Source organism: Lissotriton vulgaris, chromosome 2_1 (assembly GCF_964263255.1).
Source record: "Lissotriton vulgaris chromosome 2_1, aLisVul1.2, whole genome shotgun sequence".
NCBI classification, from domain to species: domain Eukaryota; kingdom Metazoa; phylum Chordata; class Amphibia; order Caudata; family Salamandridae; genus Lissotriton; species Lissotriton vulgaris.
Window position 1 is genome coordinate 1,267,048,393 of NC_141687.1, and position 19,761 is coordinate 1,267,068,153.

A 19,761-nucleotide genomic window follows, 5' to 3' on the forward strand; every position below is an offset into this window, starting at 1 on the left:
AGAACCTCATCTCTCTCTTGCCATCTTTGGTGTGAGGTTTGAGGACCAGAACCACTGGGCTAGCCCAGGGGCTCTCTGAAGGCTCAATAACACCAAATTCCAGCATCATTTGGACCTCAGTCTTTATACAGTCCCTGACGTGGTCAGGTTGCCTGTAAATCTTACTCTTTACAGGAAGACTGTCACCAGTGTCCACCACATGGGTACACCAGTTAGTCTGACTGGGTGTCAATGAGAACATATGTCTGTATGACTGCAAAACTTGTCTGCAGTCATGTTGCTGATGTTCAGTGAGGCTGCCATCTAAGGCCACACCATCAACTGAGCCATCTTCAGGGTTCTGAGTTAACAGGTCTGGGAGAGGGTCACTCTCTTCCTCCTGACCCTCATCTGTAGCCATGTGCAAGTCCATGTCTGCCCTATCAACATATGCCTTCAATCTATTGACATGGAGCACCCTGTGGGGGCTCCTGGGAGTTCCTAGGTCCACCAAGTAGGTAACCTCTCCCTTTTTCTCAACAATTGTATGGGGTCCAGACCATTTGTCTCGGAGTGCTGCTGGGGCCACTGGCTCCATCACCCATACCTTCTGTCCAGGCGGATACTCAGTCAAGACAGCCTTTTGGTCATGCCAAGCTTTCTGTAATTCTTGGCTAGCCTCAAGGTTTTTGAATGCCTTCTCCATATACTCAGCTATCCTGGAGCGGAGACCAAGTACATAGTCCACTATGTCTTGTTTAGGCTTTTTGAGAGGTAACTCCCATCCTTCCCTCACCAGACATAGGGGTCCTCTTACAGGGTACCCAAACAACAATTCAAAGGGGCTGAAGCCAACCCCCTTTTGTGGGACCTCTCTGTAAGCAAACAGAAGGCAGAGTAGAAGGATATCCCATCTCCGCCTGAGCTTTTCTGGTAATCCTTTGATCATACCCTTTAGGGTCTTGTTAAATCTTTCAACAAGCCCATTACATTGTGGATGATAAGGAGTGGTGAACTTGTAGTTGACACCAAATTCCTTCCACATAGCTGTCAAGTATCCTGACGTGAAGTTGGCACCTCTGTCAGATACTACCTCCTTAGGAAACCCCACTCTGGAGAAAACTCCAAGTAAGGCCCTGGCCACAACAGGAGCTGTTGTGGTCCTAAGTGGAATTGCCTCTGGGTACCTAGTGGCATGGTCCACCACCACCAGTATGAATTTGTGCCCAGATGCTGTAGGGGGTCCATTGGATCTACAATATCAATCCCCACTCTTTCAAAGGGAAACCCCACCACAGGTAGTGGTATCAGGGGGGCCTTTGTTGTGCCACCTGCTTTACCACTGGCTTGGCAGGTTACACAGGAGCGACAAAACTCCTTGGTGTCTTCAGACATGTGAGGCCAGTGAAAGTGAGGGACAAGCCTGTCCCAAGTATTATTCTGGCCTAGGTGTCCTGCTAAGGGAATATCCTGGGCCAAGGTAAGAAGGAAGCCCCTAAATTGCAGAGGTATAACCAACCTCCTGGTTATACCAGGTTTGGGGTCTCTACCCTCTGAATAAAGGAGCCCATCATCCCTATACACTCTATGGGTACCTTGAGCATTCCCAGCAGCCTCAGCAGCAGCCTGCTGTCTGAGCGGTTCTAGAGAAGGACAGGTTAACTGAGCCTGGATGAAGATCAGCTGCCTCAAGCTCAACTTAGAGAAGACAAAAATCCTCATCATGGGCTCAACCCCCTCTACCTGGGATGACTCCTGGTAGCCCGCAGGACTTGGAACCTCCCACACACCCACAGACCACTCACGGAGCGTCAGCATCATCCTTGACTCCTCGCTCACCAGGAGCTGCCAGATCAATGCCGTCTTATCATCCTGCTTCCACACTCTACGCCCGATCGGAAAGATCTTGAAATGGATCCCCACAGAGTCCAGGAAGATGGTCACCCATGCTCTCTTCAGCAGCAGAATTGACTACGGCAATGCACCCTACACCTGCACCACCCAGAAACTTCTCAAGAAACTGCAGAACGTCCAGAATGCCTCCGCAAGACTTATCCTCAGCATCCCCCACCACAGCCACATCATCAGCCACCTAAGAGACCCCCACCGGCTCCCAGTCAACAAAAGAATCACCTTCAAGCTCATACCTACAAAGCCCTACATGACGCGGGACCTGTGTATCTCAACCACTGTCTTGCATTCCACGTACCCAACAAGACCTCTGCTCCACCCAAATGGCCCTGGCTACCATCCCACGTATCCTCATAACCACAGACGGAGGAAGATCCTACTCCTACCTCACAGCAAAGACCTGGATCACTCTGCCTCTCCACATCAAGCAATCACTGTCACTGCCTCAATGCAGGAAAGACTTCAAGACCTGGCTTTTCAACTGAACCACAGAGCCTTTGACGGACCCACAGCTCCCCCCAGCGCCTTTATACCCTTCATCCAGGGATTTTAGCACTGAGAAGATCTTTGATGAAAGGATCAGACATGAGAGATGTCGATGGTAAGAAGAGTCAAGTCCTACCGACAGGAAAGACCTGTGACAGGTCCAAAGCAAAGAAAAGACTGAGAACTAAGATCCGGACATAGCCGGTGAGATGTCCCTGTAGGGCAAAAATTAGACAAGTGACTGGACGTAACCTCACTAAGAGAAACTTGGTCGGAATTAGAGAAGAGCGTGGCACAATGCCATATCTCAAAAGAGTTGAAGAATAGAGAGAGACGCAATGCCACAGCCTGAACAACAATCACCACAGGTGCACAGGAGAAAAGGGAGAAGAGAGATCAGACGAGGACTCTTGTCACTACCGTAGAGGGCATCCATCAACACAAGCCAGCCACTGTGTGTCGGACGTAACTGGAGACAGCTTCACAGGAGGACCAACTACAAGCTGTGAGCAAGCGCTAACCACATCCAGGCCCTCCGTTTCACAGTGCGACCGTCCAGTCACCTACTACTGGCTGCTTGACATTGATGGCATCCCTGCTAGTAGCTGCGCATGCTGAAGAACTGCGTCATTACGAAGTCCCTCCAGTCATCCTTACTCCAACCAGAATATCGCCAACTCTTCTCTAAGTTGTTAGATGGTAAGATCGTTCTCATTACCAGGTGTATCACCAGAACCACCTAGGGAGTGTTACACCACCAGATTGGAACCGTATGCCTGCCAAACAACCAGAGGTTAACAAGGCCTTCTTGGCGCTAAGAGAGGCTGGCCACCTAGAAACCTTCTGTGAGCCCCCGTGAACCTGAGACCTGCTGGAAGAGAGCATACTCAACCATTGGACCATCCACCCTTGGGGTTGCATGAGGCTTGGCCATGGCCCTTTTTGGAGTTCCGCAGTGACCTCTTTGCATGGCCTACGAGAGGCCCACACAGCCCACACAGTCCGGTGGCAATCCAGGGATGCCCTGGGGCTAAGTTTAGCGCTCTATAAGTTGTATTTCATTCATTCATTCATTCATTCAGGGACAAGGGCCTCAAGGGAATTCCGGTGTTAGAGGAAATCCCAGCATGGGAGATGCGTCTGTAGCAGCTCTATGACAGGCATCGGGAAGCACAAAGGTCACAGAGTGATACTGGTAACCCAAAGACGATCTTATGAAGGCTGGTGCACCTGAGTCCTGATGGCCGGAACACACAGACTCTGAGACAACCATCCTTTGTGGCTGAACAAGAGACTTGGAAGTGGTCCTTTTGGCAGTTCCTCAGTGACGCCTTTGTGCAGTCTACAAGAAGCCTGTGCAGTCCTCAAAGTCTTGTAGCAGCCTTGTTAAAGGGCCTCAAGGAAATTCCTGTGAGAGAGGAATCCTGACACTAGAGGGAAGCATGAAACTGCTACAGGCACTGGGAAGCACTTAGACCTTCAGGGAAGACTTCAGTTCATCAATGGCTTCCTTAGTCTTTGCAGGTTTGCCATCCACAGAACCTCAGAGCTTTCAAAGAAATTTCTGCAGTGGACTCATCACAGCTCTGGATGCACCCCACATTGAAATATGTAAATAGTTTCCAACACTGTGAGACCAGGCCGGGCGTAATTACATCGCCCAGATGGATTAAAACCTCAGGGATAGGTGCTCAAGAGATCCAATACTGCCTGGCAGATGGCCTGGAGTGACTCAGTGGTACTGTGTTTTGTTTGTTCTTTACCACAGGTTGGACTTGTTCACATCTTATTCAATAAAGTTTGGGTGGGATATAGTATCCTGCTAGACAATTTCTAATGTTCAAGAGTGCGCTGCACCTACACGGTAGACCCACCCATCACAGGTGTCACCCTGTCGGGTAATCCTGCTAATAAAAGAGGCCGAGCACACATGCCAGGGGCCAGTTCCAGTAACCATTCCACTGTGCCTGGGTGCATTATTTCAAAGTATGTGGACGTAGGGCCTACTATTTTACACCTCACATAGAAAATGTTGGCCAACTGCAGCAGAAGTTAAAACCAGGAACTTGGGGACTATTCTGCTGTCTTTTGTTTTAACTTGAAGAGTTCGTGAATTTGTGCTTGTGCTGCTAGCAGTCTTAGCTTAGTATTTTATCATACAGTTTATATAACGATGGTTCAAAAAATACTGTTTTGTACTTTTTCCTGGCACAGCGTTTGTAGAGAATGTTAATTGCAGTTTGGCCAATTTGGCGGAAAGTGTGGTTTCAGGTTATTGTGGATAGGAGATGAGCTCTAAACATGGTGTGCCAAACTTTGTTGTAAAAGCACAAAGTGTAGAAAACAATGTGTGACTCAAAGCAATGGCATATAAGGACACCTACCTCCTTATATAAGTTGGGTATTTATCATAGAAATTGGACCACTATAGATTGCACACTTGTGTCTTTTCTGTCTTTCCCCTCAGGAAAAAACTTCTTTGAAATAATGGATCAAGTCCCAAAGGGTCTACGTCCTGACATGGAGGAGCTGAATTCATTGGGTGATGTAGAGATGCTGCATTATACCAAGGCCTTAATGACACAATGCTGGCATCCTTATGCAGCAGGCAGACCTACTTTCAAAGGTAAGGGTGACTTAGAAGTAAGCAGGAATGCCAAAGAAAACGTGTAGTGGGCGGGACATTAGGTCAGCAGCTTACAATGAGGCATTGAAGACACTACTTAAGTATGAAAGGTTCATGAAAGGGAAACATGCGTTATTTTTCGTTGGAAACTAATAAGTGTAATCTCAGCTTTAAGGCTGGTACCTAGCAGGCACATGTGTGCCTGCTAGGCTTGCTGCTGAAGATGGAAGCGAGGATGCGCAAACGTATAGTGATAGCGCTATTGATGGCCAAAAGGTGAGTAGCCATGAGCTGGGGGAAAAGATGAGCTCCTAAAACGTAAAAAAGTGGCTACAAGATATAGTATATTGTAAAATGAACTTGGAAATCTGTGCTGAAGAACTTCTGGTGACCTCACGGCCAAGGGAAATCTAGGGCCCATTCGTTGAATATTTGAGAGAAAATGCTATTGCATAACCAGAAAACATGCAATAAACACAGGGACTGCATGTGTGGGCGGATGGGGTAACTGAAGAGCGGGAAAGAAGCTGCAAAGCTGCACTGTATGTGCAAGGGAAATGACACACGTGATGCTGTGGTATCAATATTATGAATATGTGTTAAAAATGATGAATAGAAAAAAAAATGTAAAACTATGTTGATAGTATAGAGAGTGCGTATTTAAGTAACTAATTAGTTACAAGAATTTGTGATTGTCACATTTCGCCAATGCTTTGTTAGTTTATATTATATTCACTAATTTAATTAGTAATTATGTGTATTTGTTATCTCCAGAGTGCACTGCAGTGACCAAGAACATTTGGGATGTCTATGAAGACAAGATTGACTCTGCCGTCCAATATGTACAAGAACAGCTGAAGAAGAATGCCAAAGGGGTAAGCAGATTACCTTCGCTCTGAGTTCGTAATGAATGAGTGATAGAGCGCGCAGGTCGCCCGACTCTTTTATTTCACCAAAATATACGCACTTGGGCCCATAACGTGTTTATCACTGTACTCTTGTGAATCGGGCGAGCTTACACATCCCCATCAGTAATTCTTGTGTTTTCTTACTATTGATTTCAGTGTACCTGACTTACCAATCCTTGTCACAGGTACCTATGTTCCTGATGAATCAGGAGCTAGCAGGGGTAGGAGATAAGGCTAACCAAAAAAAAACTTGTACATTTGAATAACGATTTATACTATTGTAATAACCACAGACACCTGAAGGGTTTTCAAGACTTTATATAGTGAAAAAAATTATATTCCAAATGCCATGAGAATAAAGTTTACACAAATTAGAATATCTATAACTAGGATCAGGACTATAATGTAACTATGAATGAGAGTGAGCACCATTGAATGTCAGAAAACTAAAGGAAAAGGGTAACAGGGTACATGCTCTTCAGTTTACAGGCTTATACTAAGGCAGGTAAAGTGGGAAAGAACGTACTATTTAGTAGAGTTCTAGAATTCATCAGTAATTTAAAACGGACCTTATTCTATCTACTAATTAAAGCATAGATTCTAAAAGGAGGGTAAGAATAGACCACACTGAATAAGTAACCAGTTCAATAATATCCTATAGGTAAGGGGAAAAATGGAACATAACTAATAATACAGTTTGCATGTAAAATCTTTGGTAAAAGACAGGGAAAAATAACATAGGCAATGATGCTTTATTTAAAAGGAGAAAAGGAAAAAGAAGTAAAGATAGACGGACACCCACAGATATATATTTACCTAGGACGGGAATGAGGACTAACCCTGGCCACGGGTCAGTTGGGGAAAAGGCGAGGACAAGGACCCTCAAGGACTTAGGATGCCAGTAGGCGATCAGGTACAGCTCATAGACCGTCAGGACAGGATACCCCTCAGGATTTGGATCAGGACTGGGCTCATCAAAGGGTACGACCAACACCTGCAGCTTCGGATGCAACGCCTGCGCTACTCCCTCTCTGCACGGAATCTGCCAATAACCCCGATTGGGTTTTCAAATCTCCTAGCAAAGTGCTTCGCCAGCACTTAAGACTATTCCACCCCTTAGAGATTTGTGGAAATTACGGACAGAGTGCTCCGCAGCTCTCTGTATCAATCACCTATAGAGTTCGTAGGGTCGGTGACAGGTCAGCTACTCAGACAAGTCGGACAACTTCTCTATCTAAAACTAGGCTAGTTATACTGTTTTCGGGTCAGTGGGCCACCCACAATTGTTGAAAATGACAGGATCCCCAACTTTGGATTGGACAAGAGAGGCGGTTAGGTCATTGTCACCACCTAGAATTTGGTGTTCTCATAATTAATATGTAATATTTCGAACCCACCCCTTACATTCCAGTTCCCATGGCATTTGGAAGGTATAGTACAATAGGACACACATAAAATATAAACATTGTTTCAGTTTCAGGTACAGCTGAAATCTTCTCCTGGAGCAAGGGTCACTTTCCCAGGCGCATCTCAGCTTCGGAAGCCAGCTGGCTTAGTTCCACTCCTGCGCAATTCGTTTTCTCCCTCATCACGTGATTAGGGTGACATGGGTTTCAAAGATGGAGTGGCTCCCCTTCCCCAGGCCCACAAATACGCGGTACATGAAAAGTAAGCGAAAACAAATTAGAAACACAGAAAAAATGATTACACTGTATACCGTGATTGGCTATACTACATCCCTTACTTCATAATATCTATAGACTTAGGATTTAGGCAGAAAATAGACAGCTGTGCCAAAGCAGCGGCAGCAAGCAAGATGCATGTTAAAAACAAAGCGGCCATGTTTGCAATAATGCGCATGTGCGAAAAAATCCCTCCAGAACTACGAGTGCGTCACATCACATGGGCATGACCGACGCATGCGCAGACTGAAATCCCGCATAGCAGCGACCAGTCAGTGTGCAAGCTTTGTTAGGATTAGAAAACACATAAGCAAGCGTCTCTGGGACACCCGCGTGTAGTGTGAAAGTGCTATATTAATAACGGAACAGGTTGATTAATAACGTTATAGATTATGCGAGGTTCTTGAATTCAAGCGAGTCGCATTACTTGCGAATCCTTGCTCCATCAATCCCCTCTTTGATGATATTTACTATCATCACTATTAATGGAAACAGATGCCAACTTTCTCTTTCAAATCTTATTCATTTCAATCTCCACAAACTTGTTATTGAGCCTTTTTTCTGCATCCTTATTAGGATGGGAATTCTTGGCTCTTTTGCAAATTTGATTTCTCAGCTCTTCTAATTCCAGTTCATCAACATTCCTTTTCACTCCTCTCTTATTCACAGTATACTTCTTTCTGCATTTTTGACATTTGCAGCAAATTATTATGATCAGCACAATCAAACTTATTCCAGCTATTGGCATCAGTATTTTACCCACGAAACTTCTACCTATGTTAGAAAACCAACTACCTATTGAGGAGAGACCATCAGTTAGTCTCTTCCAGGCACTGTCAACCTCCAGTGGTTTGAGTTACTTTTCCAAATTAGTTATGTTTCTCACATATTTCTTAATTTCAATGCTCTTATCCGGAATGTAAGTGCACCAATGTTGCGCTTTCAACATTCTACAGACTCCGCCCTCTTTTGCCAATAAGGTATCAAGAGCGAGGCGGTTTTGTAAAACATTGATCTGATCGCAACCAATTCGGTATTCACCAGCAGCAATCCAGCAGCAGTGTCAGTTGATAACCGATCCACTACTGTAGACAATTTGCAAATTCGATGTGTATTCAGAACCACTCCCACTCCAGGTATCAATGCACTAAATATATCACCTCTTATTTCTCCTACACTTTTTCTTCTACTTCGCACTAAACCATTAGTATTTTCATTGCTTCCAGCTGCGTCATTCACATGGTATATTTTCGGGAAGACAATGCCAAAATAGCAGCTTCCATACCAGTGATCTGGCAATTTGAAATAAGCCTTGTTTCCACATATATAATAAATTCCAGGAAACACAGGTTCTGACCCATTTTTGAATCCCCAACCTCCAATTACCTTATAATTGTGTTCGCATTCACTGTAACCGATGAATACATTGTTATAATAGCTAGTCTTTTCTCTGTGAAGACACAGTTTCCCCTTTCTTTCGAAATCCAGTAACAATGCAGGATTAGCTTCACCATTTGAGGTGTTTTCCATGTTTTCTGCCCATTTAGGAGTTCTCTGTCTTTTATCATTTGCCTTTCTTTGGAAACTGTCCCTTCTTTTCTCTGCCATTTTTAAAAACATTTTCTCTTGTTCATGTAATGAACAGGTCAAATTATTTCTGTGTGCTTCATTTAAATCTATGTCACCTATCATCAGAAAGTATTCTCCCATATAACGAGTCACATCACTTTTAGTATGTACAATATTCAGGTTTCCCGGAATAGGGAGTTCAGAAAAAATTACGTCAGAGTTTGAATAGTAATACTGTAGGGTGCTTCTTTAAAATAAGCTTGCATACTACAGGAAATTCCATAGGTTAGGGGTAAATGGTGATAGGTCACACCTTCAGCTACAGACGTGGGTAGCTTCATACAGACATAACAGTCTTCTATTTCCATAGCTTCTACATAGTGTACTAAAAGGTTTGCAAATACATTTAAATGTGTTAGTTTTTTGATTCTGTGATAATGTGGTCCTCCCTCATCTGATGCATCTAAGTCAGGTCTAGTTTGTTTCAGGCTAAATGTATTCTCACGTCTTTCTACACTTCATGATGTTTCTTCTGTCAGTTGAATGTCTGAGTCCTCCGTCACTTGTTTAGTAGGATACAGGTTAGAGTCTTTACTTAACATGAACGGGATTAAGACTGTTAATCCTATTCATATTATCAATACTATTGCTACACTACATAAGCATATTTTACAGCATGTTTTACAGTAATTCTTTCTAGGTCTTCCATTCACACTTGAATCAGACATTGTGGCTTAAAAGAAGTTTTCCAACCCCTCTTTGTTTCTTTACACAGGTAGCTTACGCAAGTTAACCTTCAGGTTGGGTCTTCTTCTTCTGAACCCTGATCAGTGAACAATTCTCCGTCACTTTCGTCACTTATTTCGAGGTCTTCAAATTCTTCAAGCACTAAGTAAGTCAATTCAGGACCTCAATAGTTTTCGTTTTGTCTTTTTATTCTGCTACTCCTTCTTTTAGGTTGGACTCCAGCTCTTTCTTTTTCACTGGCAGCTTTTTTCCGATCTTCTAGTTTTTCCTCCACAGTTTTCAATCTTAGTTTCAGTCTTCTTATGTACCTGGGTACACTTTTCTTCCTTTTTAGTCTTTTAACTGGCACTGTGATCTGGCTTTCTTTACGTGCTCTTTTATTTTCATTCAGTTGTGGTACATTTATTTCGACAGTGTTTTTGTCCCTTCCTGTCTGAGTAGTTCCAGGTCTTACTTCAGTTTCTTCTGCCTGGTCTCTAAACTGGCCTTGTTCAGGTGTACTTTGGATTTGACTTTGACTTTCGACTGTTTCGGACTCGGTCTCCTGAACACGTTCGTCTATTTCTATCTGTTCCTGTCCATGCACTTCGAACCCTTGATTTTCTCCCACATGAACTTCAGCCCTAATCACTATCTGTCCCTTTTCAGTTTCTGGAGTCTTTGGAGGTGTGTCGATGACTTGGTCTGTCCCTAACTGACCCTGTTCTTCAGCAGGTCTGACATGGATTTCGATGACCTGATTATCTCCGTCTTTTCCTATCTCGTCCTCACTATCCCACTCTCTATCTAGGTAGGAGTACTTTCTGGTTCTTTTTGGATCAAGAATCAGATCGTCTGCTGGGTACCATTCGTCTTGACTGGTGCTCGGTTGTTCGACATCAGCTAGTTCCAGGCCCTCATCTGGAGACCCTTCAGCTGCACAACCTTCAGCCTCAGTCGTTTCTTCTCCGGTTACCCGCTTGGTATGACTGGCATGGATCCACTTGGCACTCCTGCACACTTTACTGCAGTTGTGGTGACAAGAATCACTTGTCTGCGTTTTCCCCACTTTGGTGCAAGACAACTCTTCCGGGTGTGCTTCTTTAACACAACCCAATCACCTGGTTTCAGATTATGGACTGGAGTTGTGGGCCAGGCGACGGCGTCCTCCCCAATCTAGTGAGAGATAGAATGCACTTGGTCACCCAGCTGCTTGCAGTATTCTAGTACCAAATCATCAGAAATACTTAGCAGTTTGTGTCCTGGTACCCATGCCTGTCGCATCACTCTTCCCATTAGTATCTCATGGGGACTCAGGCCTGTCTTTTGGTCTGGAATGCTTCTCAATCCCATCAGGACAAGGGGTAAAGCGTCTATCCAGTTCAATCCTGTAGAGTTACACATTTTTCCCAATCTTGATTTTATAGTGCTGTTCACCTGTTCGACTACTCCAGAAGCCTCTGGATGGTATGCACAGTGCAGTTTTTGGGTAATTGTGAATGCTTTATAAAGTTCATCTAATATTTCATTGGCAAAATGCCCACCTCTGTCCGATTCAATCGTGACTGGAAAACCGTACCTAGGTATCAGTGCTCTTAGTAACAATTTGGCTACAGTAATAGCATCATTTTTCTTTGCTGGGTAGGCCTCCAACCACCTTGAGAATAGACAGACTATAACCAAAACATACCGGTATCTTTTGCACATGGGTAACTGAATAAAGTCAGCCTGTAGTCTGAAAAATGGACCTTCTGCCTTTCCACTCGTACTTTGTCCCACTACTGTTCTCTTCCCAGGGTTAAACTGCTGACAAGTCAAACACCTCTGGCAAAGTGCATCTGCAATGTTTCTGAACTTTGAATTGTACCATACTTCTTTGAAAACACGGAACATCGCATCCCTCCCTATGTGTGAGTCTCCGTGTATTAGTCTGGCCATTGGAGCAACCATACTATCTGGCAACACAGGTGTACCATCTCTACAAGCAATGACACCATCTCTATCCCTGGGTATACAGCCATCTTTCTCCCATCTTTCCTGTTCTTCTGGTTCTGCTGCCATTTGCAACCCTTTCAGTTCCTCCCAAGTAGATACACTCTCAAACACCATAAGTTGGCAGCTGTTTCCGCCTCCCCACAATTTGATGTTTAATGACATTTTGTGTCGTGCACAATATTGGGCTATTTGGTCAGCATATCTATTTCCAGCTGTCACATCGTCATTTCCAGATTTGTGAGCAGCACATTTGACCACCGCCAATTCTTTGGGTAACTGGATTGCTTCCAGTAAGTTCTGTACCACTTTTCCATTTCTGATAGGGGTACCTGAGGAAGTCATGAATTCTCTTTGCAGCCATAATTGGCCGAAGTCATGCACAACCCCGTAACCATACTGGCTGTCAGTATATATGGTTACTCTTTTGTTTTTCCCTTGCTTACAGGCTCTTTCCAATGCAATTAATTCAGCTACTTGTGCAGATTTTATTTCACTTAAATAGGAGGCTTCTAGTGTCTTTTCTAGAGTGACTATAGCATAGGCAGCACTCAGACCTCCATCCGTATGTCTTAAACATGAGCCATCCACAAACATCTCAAGATCTTCTACTGGTAAGACTGTTTCTTTTATATCAGGACGTGGTTTAGTGCTAAATTCAGTTAGGTCAATGCAATTATGCTCAATTTCACCCTCAACTTTTACACTTTGGGTGTTTGGTAACAAGGTTGCTGGATTCAGTATGTTACATCGGGAAATTATCACATTTTCTGCACCTACAAGGATTCTCTCATACTTAGTCAGCCGACTGGGTGTGAGATACTGAGTCTTGGTTCTGGTCAGCAGAATCACAACTGAATGTGGAACATATACAGTTACAGGATGTCCCATGACAATGCATTCACTTTGTTCTAGACTAGTGCAAGTTGTAGCTACTGCCTTCAGGCATCCAGGCAATCCAGCAGCCACTGGATCTAAAGTAGCAGAAAAATAGGCCACTGGACGTCTGGTCAGACCATGTTCTTGCGTTAGGACCGAGAGTGCACAATTGTCTTGTGTGTCACAAAACAGGTCAAAGTTTTTAGAATAATCAGGCATTCCTAATGCAGGAGCTGAACACAGACAATTTCGTAATTTTATCCAGGATGTCATACTTTCATCCTACCATTCAACTGGATCTTTTGCTCCTTTCTTGGTCATCTTTATTAATAGTTTTGCTAGAACAGCAAATCCCACAATCCACTGTCTGCAGTATCCTACAACTCCTAGGAACATTCTAACTTCTTTCTGGGTTCTGGGCAACTCCATGTCTCGAATTATTCTAATCTTTTCTGAAGTGACTCTCCGGATACCTTTTTCTATCTGGTGCCCCAGATATTTCACCGAGTTTTTACAGAACTGCAATTTGTCAGGTGATACTTTATGTCCTCCCTTGCCTAGATGATTCAACAATGCAATGGTATCAGTAACACAGTCGTTCCGACTTTTAGACGCCACTAAGAGGTCGTCTATGTACTGGACCAAAACTGATTCTCTAGGCAAGATTAATGATTCAAGGCATCTTTTTAAAATCTGGTTGAAAATCGAAGGACTCTCTGTGTACCCTTGAGGAACACGATTCCAGACATAGAAATGACTGTCGAATTCAAATGAGAAAAGAAATTTGCTGTCTGGATGCAATGGGATGGAAAAGAATGCGTGACATAAGTCAATAACGGTAAACCATTCCGCATTCCAGGGAATTTGGTACAAGATCACTGCAGGGTTTGGCACAATAGGACAGCAAGGTACAACAATCTAGTTTACCTTTCGCAGGTCCTGCACTACCCTGTACTTTCCACTAGGCTTTTTAATTCCAATTACGGGTGAATTACAAGGACTGCTCATTACTTCCTGTATGATGTTTGCTTCTAGCAATCTTTTTATTTCTAGGGCAACTCCGGCCTTTACGTCTGCGTTCATTTTATACTGTTTGGTATTCGGGTAAACTGCATTTGGTTTTATGGCTATTTGAATTGGGTCTACATTTGCCATCAACCCTACATCTCTCCCAGTGAAATCCCACACATCTAGTATCACTTTCTGTTGGAGCTCTTCAGGTAAGTCCTGTATTGTCAGTTTCTTAATTTCTGAGTCAGGCCTTAGTAACATTAATTTGTATAGTCCATCTTCATCTGGGGTCTGAATTTCAACGCCCTTTGGTGTGCAAAAGATGGTACAGTTCATTTTGCACAACAAATCACGTCCCAGAAAATTCACAGGACTAGAGTCACAGACGACAAATCTGTGCATCTCTTTAAAGTTCCCTATAGAAATTTCCATCGGTTCAGTTACAGGAGTTCTAATTATCTGGTTTGACACGCCCACTACTTGGATAGCTTCTCCCGAGAGGGGTAGGTTAGGAACATCTGCTGTTCTCACAGTAGAACGGGTAGCACCAGTGTCCAACAGAAAGGTGACATCATTTCCTTCAACCTTCCCTTCAATGTATGGCCCTGTCTGGTCTACTGGTAAGGAGGCGCCAAGCACGCACTCCTCGTCCTCCCCCCTCAGGCCCCGTCAGTATGGTTCATCACAGAGGAATGTATCATTCAACAGGAATTGCGAGGTTGCTGCATTTCTATCCTCCCTTCCTTCCCATACCTCAACCTCTTCATTCTGCTGGGCCTTGTGCCTAAAATTTTGCCTAGGTGCACGAGGCAACTGATTCTGTTTTACCTGTTGCCGGGTTTTTCGTGGCCCTTCATTCTGCACCTGTGGATTTAAATCATTATTTTTCATGTTACCATTCTGCAACATTGGACACTTGTCTCTCCAGTGCCCTATCTGACCGCACCCATGGCAGGGGAACTTCTTCTTGGCCTCTTTCCGACTCATTTTTACTCGTGGCTTCCATCCTCCCCCAGAGTTGGTGTTCGGAGTATTATTATTATTCACATTACTTAACTGTTTTTCCTGTTGTTCGGCCAATTTCACCTGAGCCCACAGCACCTTCTCCTTTAGGGCCTTTCGCTTATTTTCCATCTTGTCCTCGCAGTACTTGGCGTACTTCAGGACCTCATCTATGGGTTTTCCCTGCCAACAGATTTTATTGTCTCTAATCCACTGTGAGATTTCAGGCCTCAATCCCAACACAAATCGGTAAATGAAATGAGTCATATCCTTCATTTCAATGTTATCGATTCCTTTTTTTTTTTTTACTTTTATTGAGAGTTCATACACATACAATGTAATACACAAAAAAATGTTCATTATAAATACATAAATACATATATATCATCCATGATAAAAAAATTTCTCCAGTATTTTAATAAAAAGGAGGAGCTCTAGCCAACTTTCCCAAAAGTTCTTAAAAATGGTAGACACAGAATATAGCCACAGTAAAAATAACAGCCTTTACACTCCTGCCGCCCTCCAGGCCGCAACTGGGGCCCAGAGTCGTAGACCCATTTCCCTTGTTTTAGCGCCCTTTAACTGATACAGTGCTTCCTCAATGTTGTGTATACCCAGCATCCTACACATCCACATGTGAAAGGTTGGTGCATCAATATCCTTCCATGCTGCACTGATTAAAATCCTCAATACTGCTGTAGCTGTAAAAACTAGGGCTTCGACCTCAATACTCAAATTCAGTTTCACATCGCACCCAATGATCAACAATGTTGGGGATAGATTGATTTTAACATCTAGCAGCCCCTCTAAAAACATCTCTATCTCAGCTTTAATAGTATTCAATTTATCGCATCCAAAAAACATATGTATAGTATCAGCTGGGCCTTTTCCACACCTCGGACAATTACTGTCTGCCTTCTTCCCCCAGGCGAACAGTTTTGCCGGCGTGTAATACAAATTAAATAAGGTTTTAAAATGTTGAGCCCTTAGGTTAGATGATCGCAGAAATCTTTTATCCATCGCAAGGGCCCTATCCAGATCTACTTCTGGGTCCCCCAGCTTTGTGGACCATGCTGATTCCATCTTAACCATATCGTCTATTGACCCTTCTATGAATATTTTATATATATCCTTAATTCTGTGGCCTCCCACCTTCAAATACTCCAATAATTCACAGCTCTTTGTCAGGATAATACGAGGCCTTATTGATTTATTCCGTTAACCAGCTGTAAATACTTGAGCTCTTGACAGCCCTGTAATGAATAGCGTAGCTTGAGATCTCCCAAGGGTCTGCACTCCTCCTTTACCATTATTTGCCCCAACGTAACAATACCCTGTCTCTCCCAGTGTCGCCAAAGTCCATCCCTATGCAGATTTGGGAAGAGTGTCGAATTCCAAAGTGGTGTAAGATGATGGTACCTGGGTATAGCTAGGATTTTTTTAACAGTTGACCACACCGCCATACATCTTCCATTATTTTATAGCCCAGTTTCTTGTAATAACTCTTCTGAGTTCTCCTCAATAGCACACCAATTGCTTCGCTACCCAGTGTTAACTGGAAGATCGAGGGTATATCCTCCTGTCTGAAGGTTGGTCCCCCTGGATGGAATAGGATTGCCATATCAATAAGAAGACATGCCCAGTGATAGCTCCTAAGAACAGGTAGCCCCAACCCACCTCTTTCCTGTGGCAATGACATGTATCTGCTTGATCTCCTTATTTTACCATAATGCCACAAGAAATTCATGAATATGGCTTCGATTTCCTTGATGACCTTCTCTTCAATTTTAAAAGGGATTGCCCTTAATTTATATAAGACCTTAGGAAACATGGTCATTTTAATGACGTTAGCCCTACCGATTATCGACAAATGGAGTGAGTCCATCCTTTTAAAATCTTTTTCCATTGAGCTCATAAGCGGTGAAAAGTTGTCCTTAATTATTTTTCCAGGTTCTGCATTTATTGTTATACTCAGGTAGACTACAGAATCCACATGCCTAGCATCCTGCTTGGCTACATTTTTAGAGCACAATACTTGTGTTTTCCCCACGTTTAAACGATAGCCCGACGAACCACCAAACTTCCCAGTTATAATAACTAGTTCTCTCATAGCAGACTCTGGGTCATTAGTGATAACTGCTAAGTCGTCTGCATATGTGAGGAGTTTGGTCTGAAACCCATTGGTAACTACCGGATTGATGGAAACACTATTCATTATTTGGGTAATTAAAGGGTCAATATATAGCGCAAAAAGGATTGGAGAGCATGGGCACCCCTGTCTCGCCCCCCTTGTTATATTTATCTTCCCGGATCTTTCACCCATCAACTGGATTCTTGCCGTTGGTGTGGAGTACATTGCCTGGATTGCCTGTCGAAATCTTGTGCCAAATCCCCTTTCCTCCAAAACCTTCCATAGGAAACTCCATCTAATGCAGTCGAATGCCTTCTCCGCGTCGAGGAGGATCATTGCGACCCTTTCTCCCCCCGGCAGCCCGATGTCAAATAGAGTAACAGCTCTTCTAATATGGTCAGTAGTACCCCTCCCTGGGATAAACCCATGCTGCCAGGGGGAAACCAGGGTCGCAACGATCCTCCCCATGCGAGCAGCCATGATCTTTGCATAGAGTTTATTGTCGCTATTTATCAAGGATATTGGTCTGTAGGAGCCGGGATTAATCTTTGGTTTCCCTTTTTTGTGAAAAATCACTATATTAGTTTCTGTCAATGTTATCGATTCCACTGTAGGTCTTGAACACCTGCAACAGTCGCTCATAATAGGAATGCACAGTCTCATCACGATTTTGGGTAGTTCTATCTATACGGGTCCAATCAGTTTCTTTAGCTGGCACTTTCTCTTTTAAGTATTGTATTACTTTATCATATTTTCTCATTACTTCCGGCAAGGGAGCTCCGGTTCTGGAGTCTCTCTCATACTCTTCACTGGGCCAGTCAACTGCAATTTTGCATTCTGTCCATAAATCTACAGGAACTACAATGTCAAAGAACCCATCCAGGTCCTTCAGGAGACATTTTTGGACCTTAACAAATCGCTCAACCTGCCTATACCATTCTACAGGTTTTTCTCTTAACTTTGGGAAATCATTTGTGAAAGATACTATGTCTTGTTGGGACCATGGAACATGTACATATTTCCCTCCTGACACTTCTCTCATGGGATATAATTTGTCTGCCTTGTCAACTTCTTGTAGGACATATTCAGAAGTCTTCGGTCTGGCCTTACTATCTTCCTTTTTCTTTGCCCACCTGGTTTTCCACTTTTCTAAGTCCCCCCATTTCTGTAACAAATTCAACAATTATTTTATCTGTACCTTTTTCCCTGACACATTCATGTTCTCCAGGTCTTTATCTGAGAATTCGGTTCTGTAAGGCTTTTGTAAGGCTTTGGATTTGCTAACATCTATTCCCATACTGGCTGCAGTGTCCATTAGTTTCTCATGGAACACTCTGGTGTTTCGGGTAAGGCTTTTGCTTATAAACAGTAACTCCTCCTCATTAAGAGTGTTTAACCTGTCTAATCCCACATTTCCAGCTATAAGTTCCTCCATTTCTATTCTTAGTTTGTAGATATGTAAAGGTTTGGGCTGGGGAGTTTCCTTTTCTATCTCTCGGGTCCATCGGTCCAATTCCTCCGGAGTTACTACTGTGGCACTCCGGGTCCCTGAATCTGTTTCAATCAGGACTTCCTTTGCCCTAGTCTGAGGCCTCGTCCGGGGTATACTGCTTTCCGGTTGCCTTATGGGCAGATCCATTAGGGAAATCACGGATTCACATTCGCTTGCCTGGTCATCAACAATGAGAGGCTCCTTCCTGGGCTGTGCTACGGCAGGAGAAATAACTGGAGTTCTCGTACTAGCCTGTCTATCCCCATAAAGAGGGACAACGGGACCAATAGTTACTGGAATTGTCAGAGCTTCAGGACTGGGATTTATCTGTGCTATTGTCTGAATGAGTGCATTTCGCTGTTTGATTAATGCTTCCTTTTCCTGTTCGTGCAAAACCCTTTCAATAGATGTGTCATGTAATACTTGCGGAACTAAAGGTGGATACAGACTCGGGGCAGTCGGGACTGTCATAACTGGTCTTTCATCACCAAATGGTCTATAATTTGGGACAGTGGTATCAGGTCTACAAAACCCATCCCTACTGGTTTGCCTATTACCTATATCGGTTGTATCTGTTTCACTGGCCCTTCTACTTCTAGGACGTCTGAAAAATGGGTTTTTTGTACTTGGGGACCTTGACTCCTCATCATAAGGAGGTGGATTTTTCATAAATAAATCCTCCAGATACTCATCTTCTGAATCACCTGCAGCCATCAGGTGTCGGGTTTTCTCTGTGCATTTTCCTCCCACAGGTTCCTAAACCCCAAATACTGGAAACAGTCCCTCAACCATCATATTATGTCTCCACTGTTTCATCTTTTTCTCCTTTGTTTCTCGCTGCAATTTTGGATACCATTTGCTTACTCCCTTATCCATTCGGGGTCTGTCTCGCTCTAGAGCCTCAATCTCCCATTCCTCTAAAGCCTCATATTGCGTTAATCTGGGTCTGGGGTGTAGGTCATTCATTCGGGTCCTCAAGGTAAACAGGATTCTACTATTAAAGGTACCATCGAGAGGAAACGCTAGGATTCCGTCATCTTCGGTATACTTTACCCAATTTTCCAACCATACACAGGTATGATACCCTTTGTCAAACATCATAAAGGATGCGGGAGTATTAGGTGGTGGAATGATTACACCCTCCGTAGTTCTAACGGGCTTGTCTTTCTTGAAATAATTCTTGATCTTTTCAGCAAATGACATTTTCCTCTTGCTTCCGTGCATATTGTAAGGTCTACCTCTGAGCATCTGCTCTTTATGAAAACCTAGATTATTCGGATCAGGTAAGAATTCGGGATACCACATACACCTCTCCAAGCTATCCTCAAGCTCCGAGTGTGTGATTTTGTTTATAAACGTGCTTCCAA

The 19,761-nt window shown here is 43.6% G+C and overlaps 1 protein-coding gene across 2 annotated transcripts in view; it reads left to right on the forward strand.

Annotated features, from left to right (window-relative positions):
* LOC147732477 (receptor-interacting serine/threonine-protein kinase 3-like) overlaps positions 1 to 19,761 on the forward strand; it is a 1,935,498-nt gene that overhangs the window by 1,398,741 nt on the left and 516,996 nt on the right. For both annotated transcript variants that reach the window (XM_086956988.1, XM_086956989.1), the window contains exons 5-6: positions 4,844 to 5,002; positions 5,777 to 5,877. In XM_086956988.1, the coding sequence (XP_086813114.1) occupies positions 4,844 to 5,002; positions 5,777 to 5,877 (260 nt within the window). The remainder of the gene's footprint in view (positions 1 to 4,843; positions 5,003 to 5,776; positions 5,878 to 19,761) is intronic.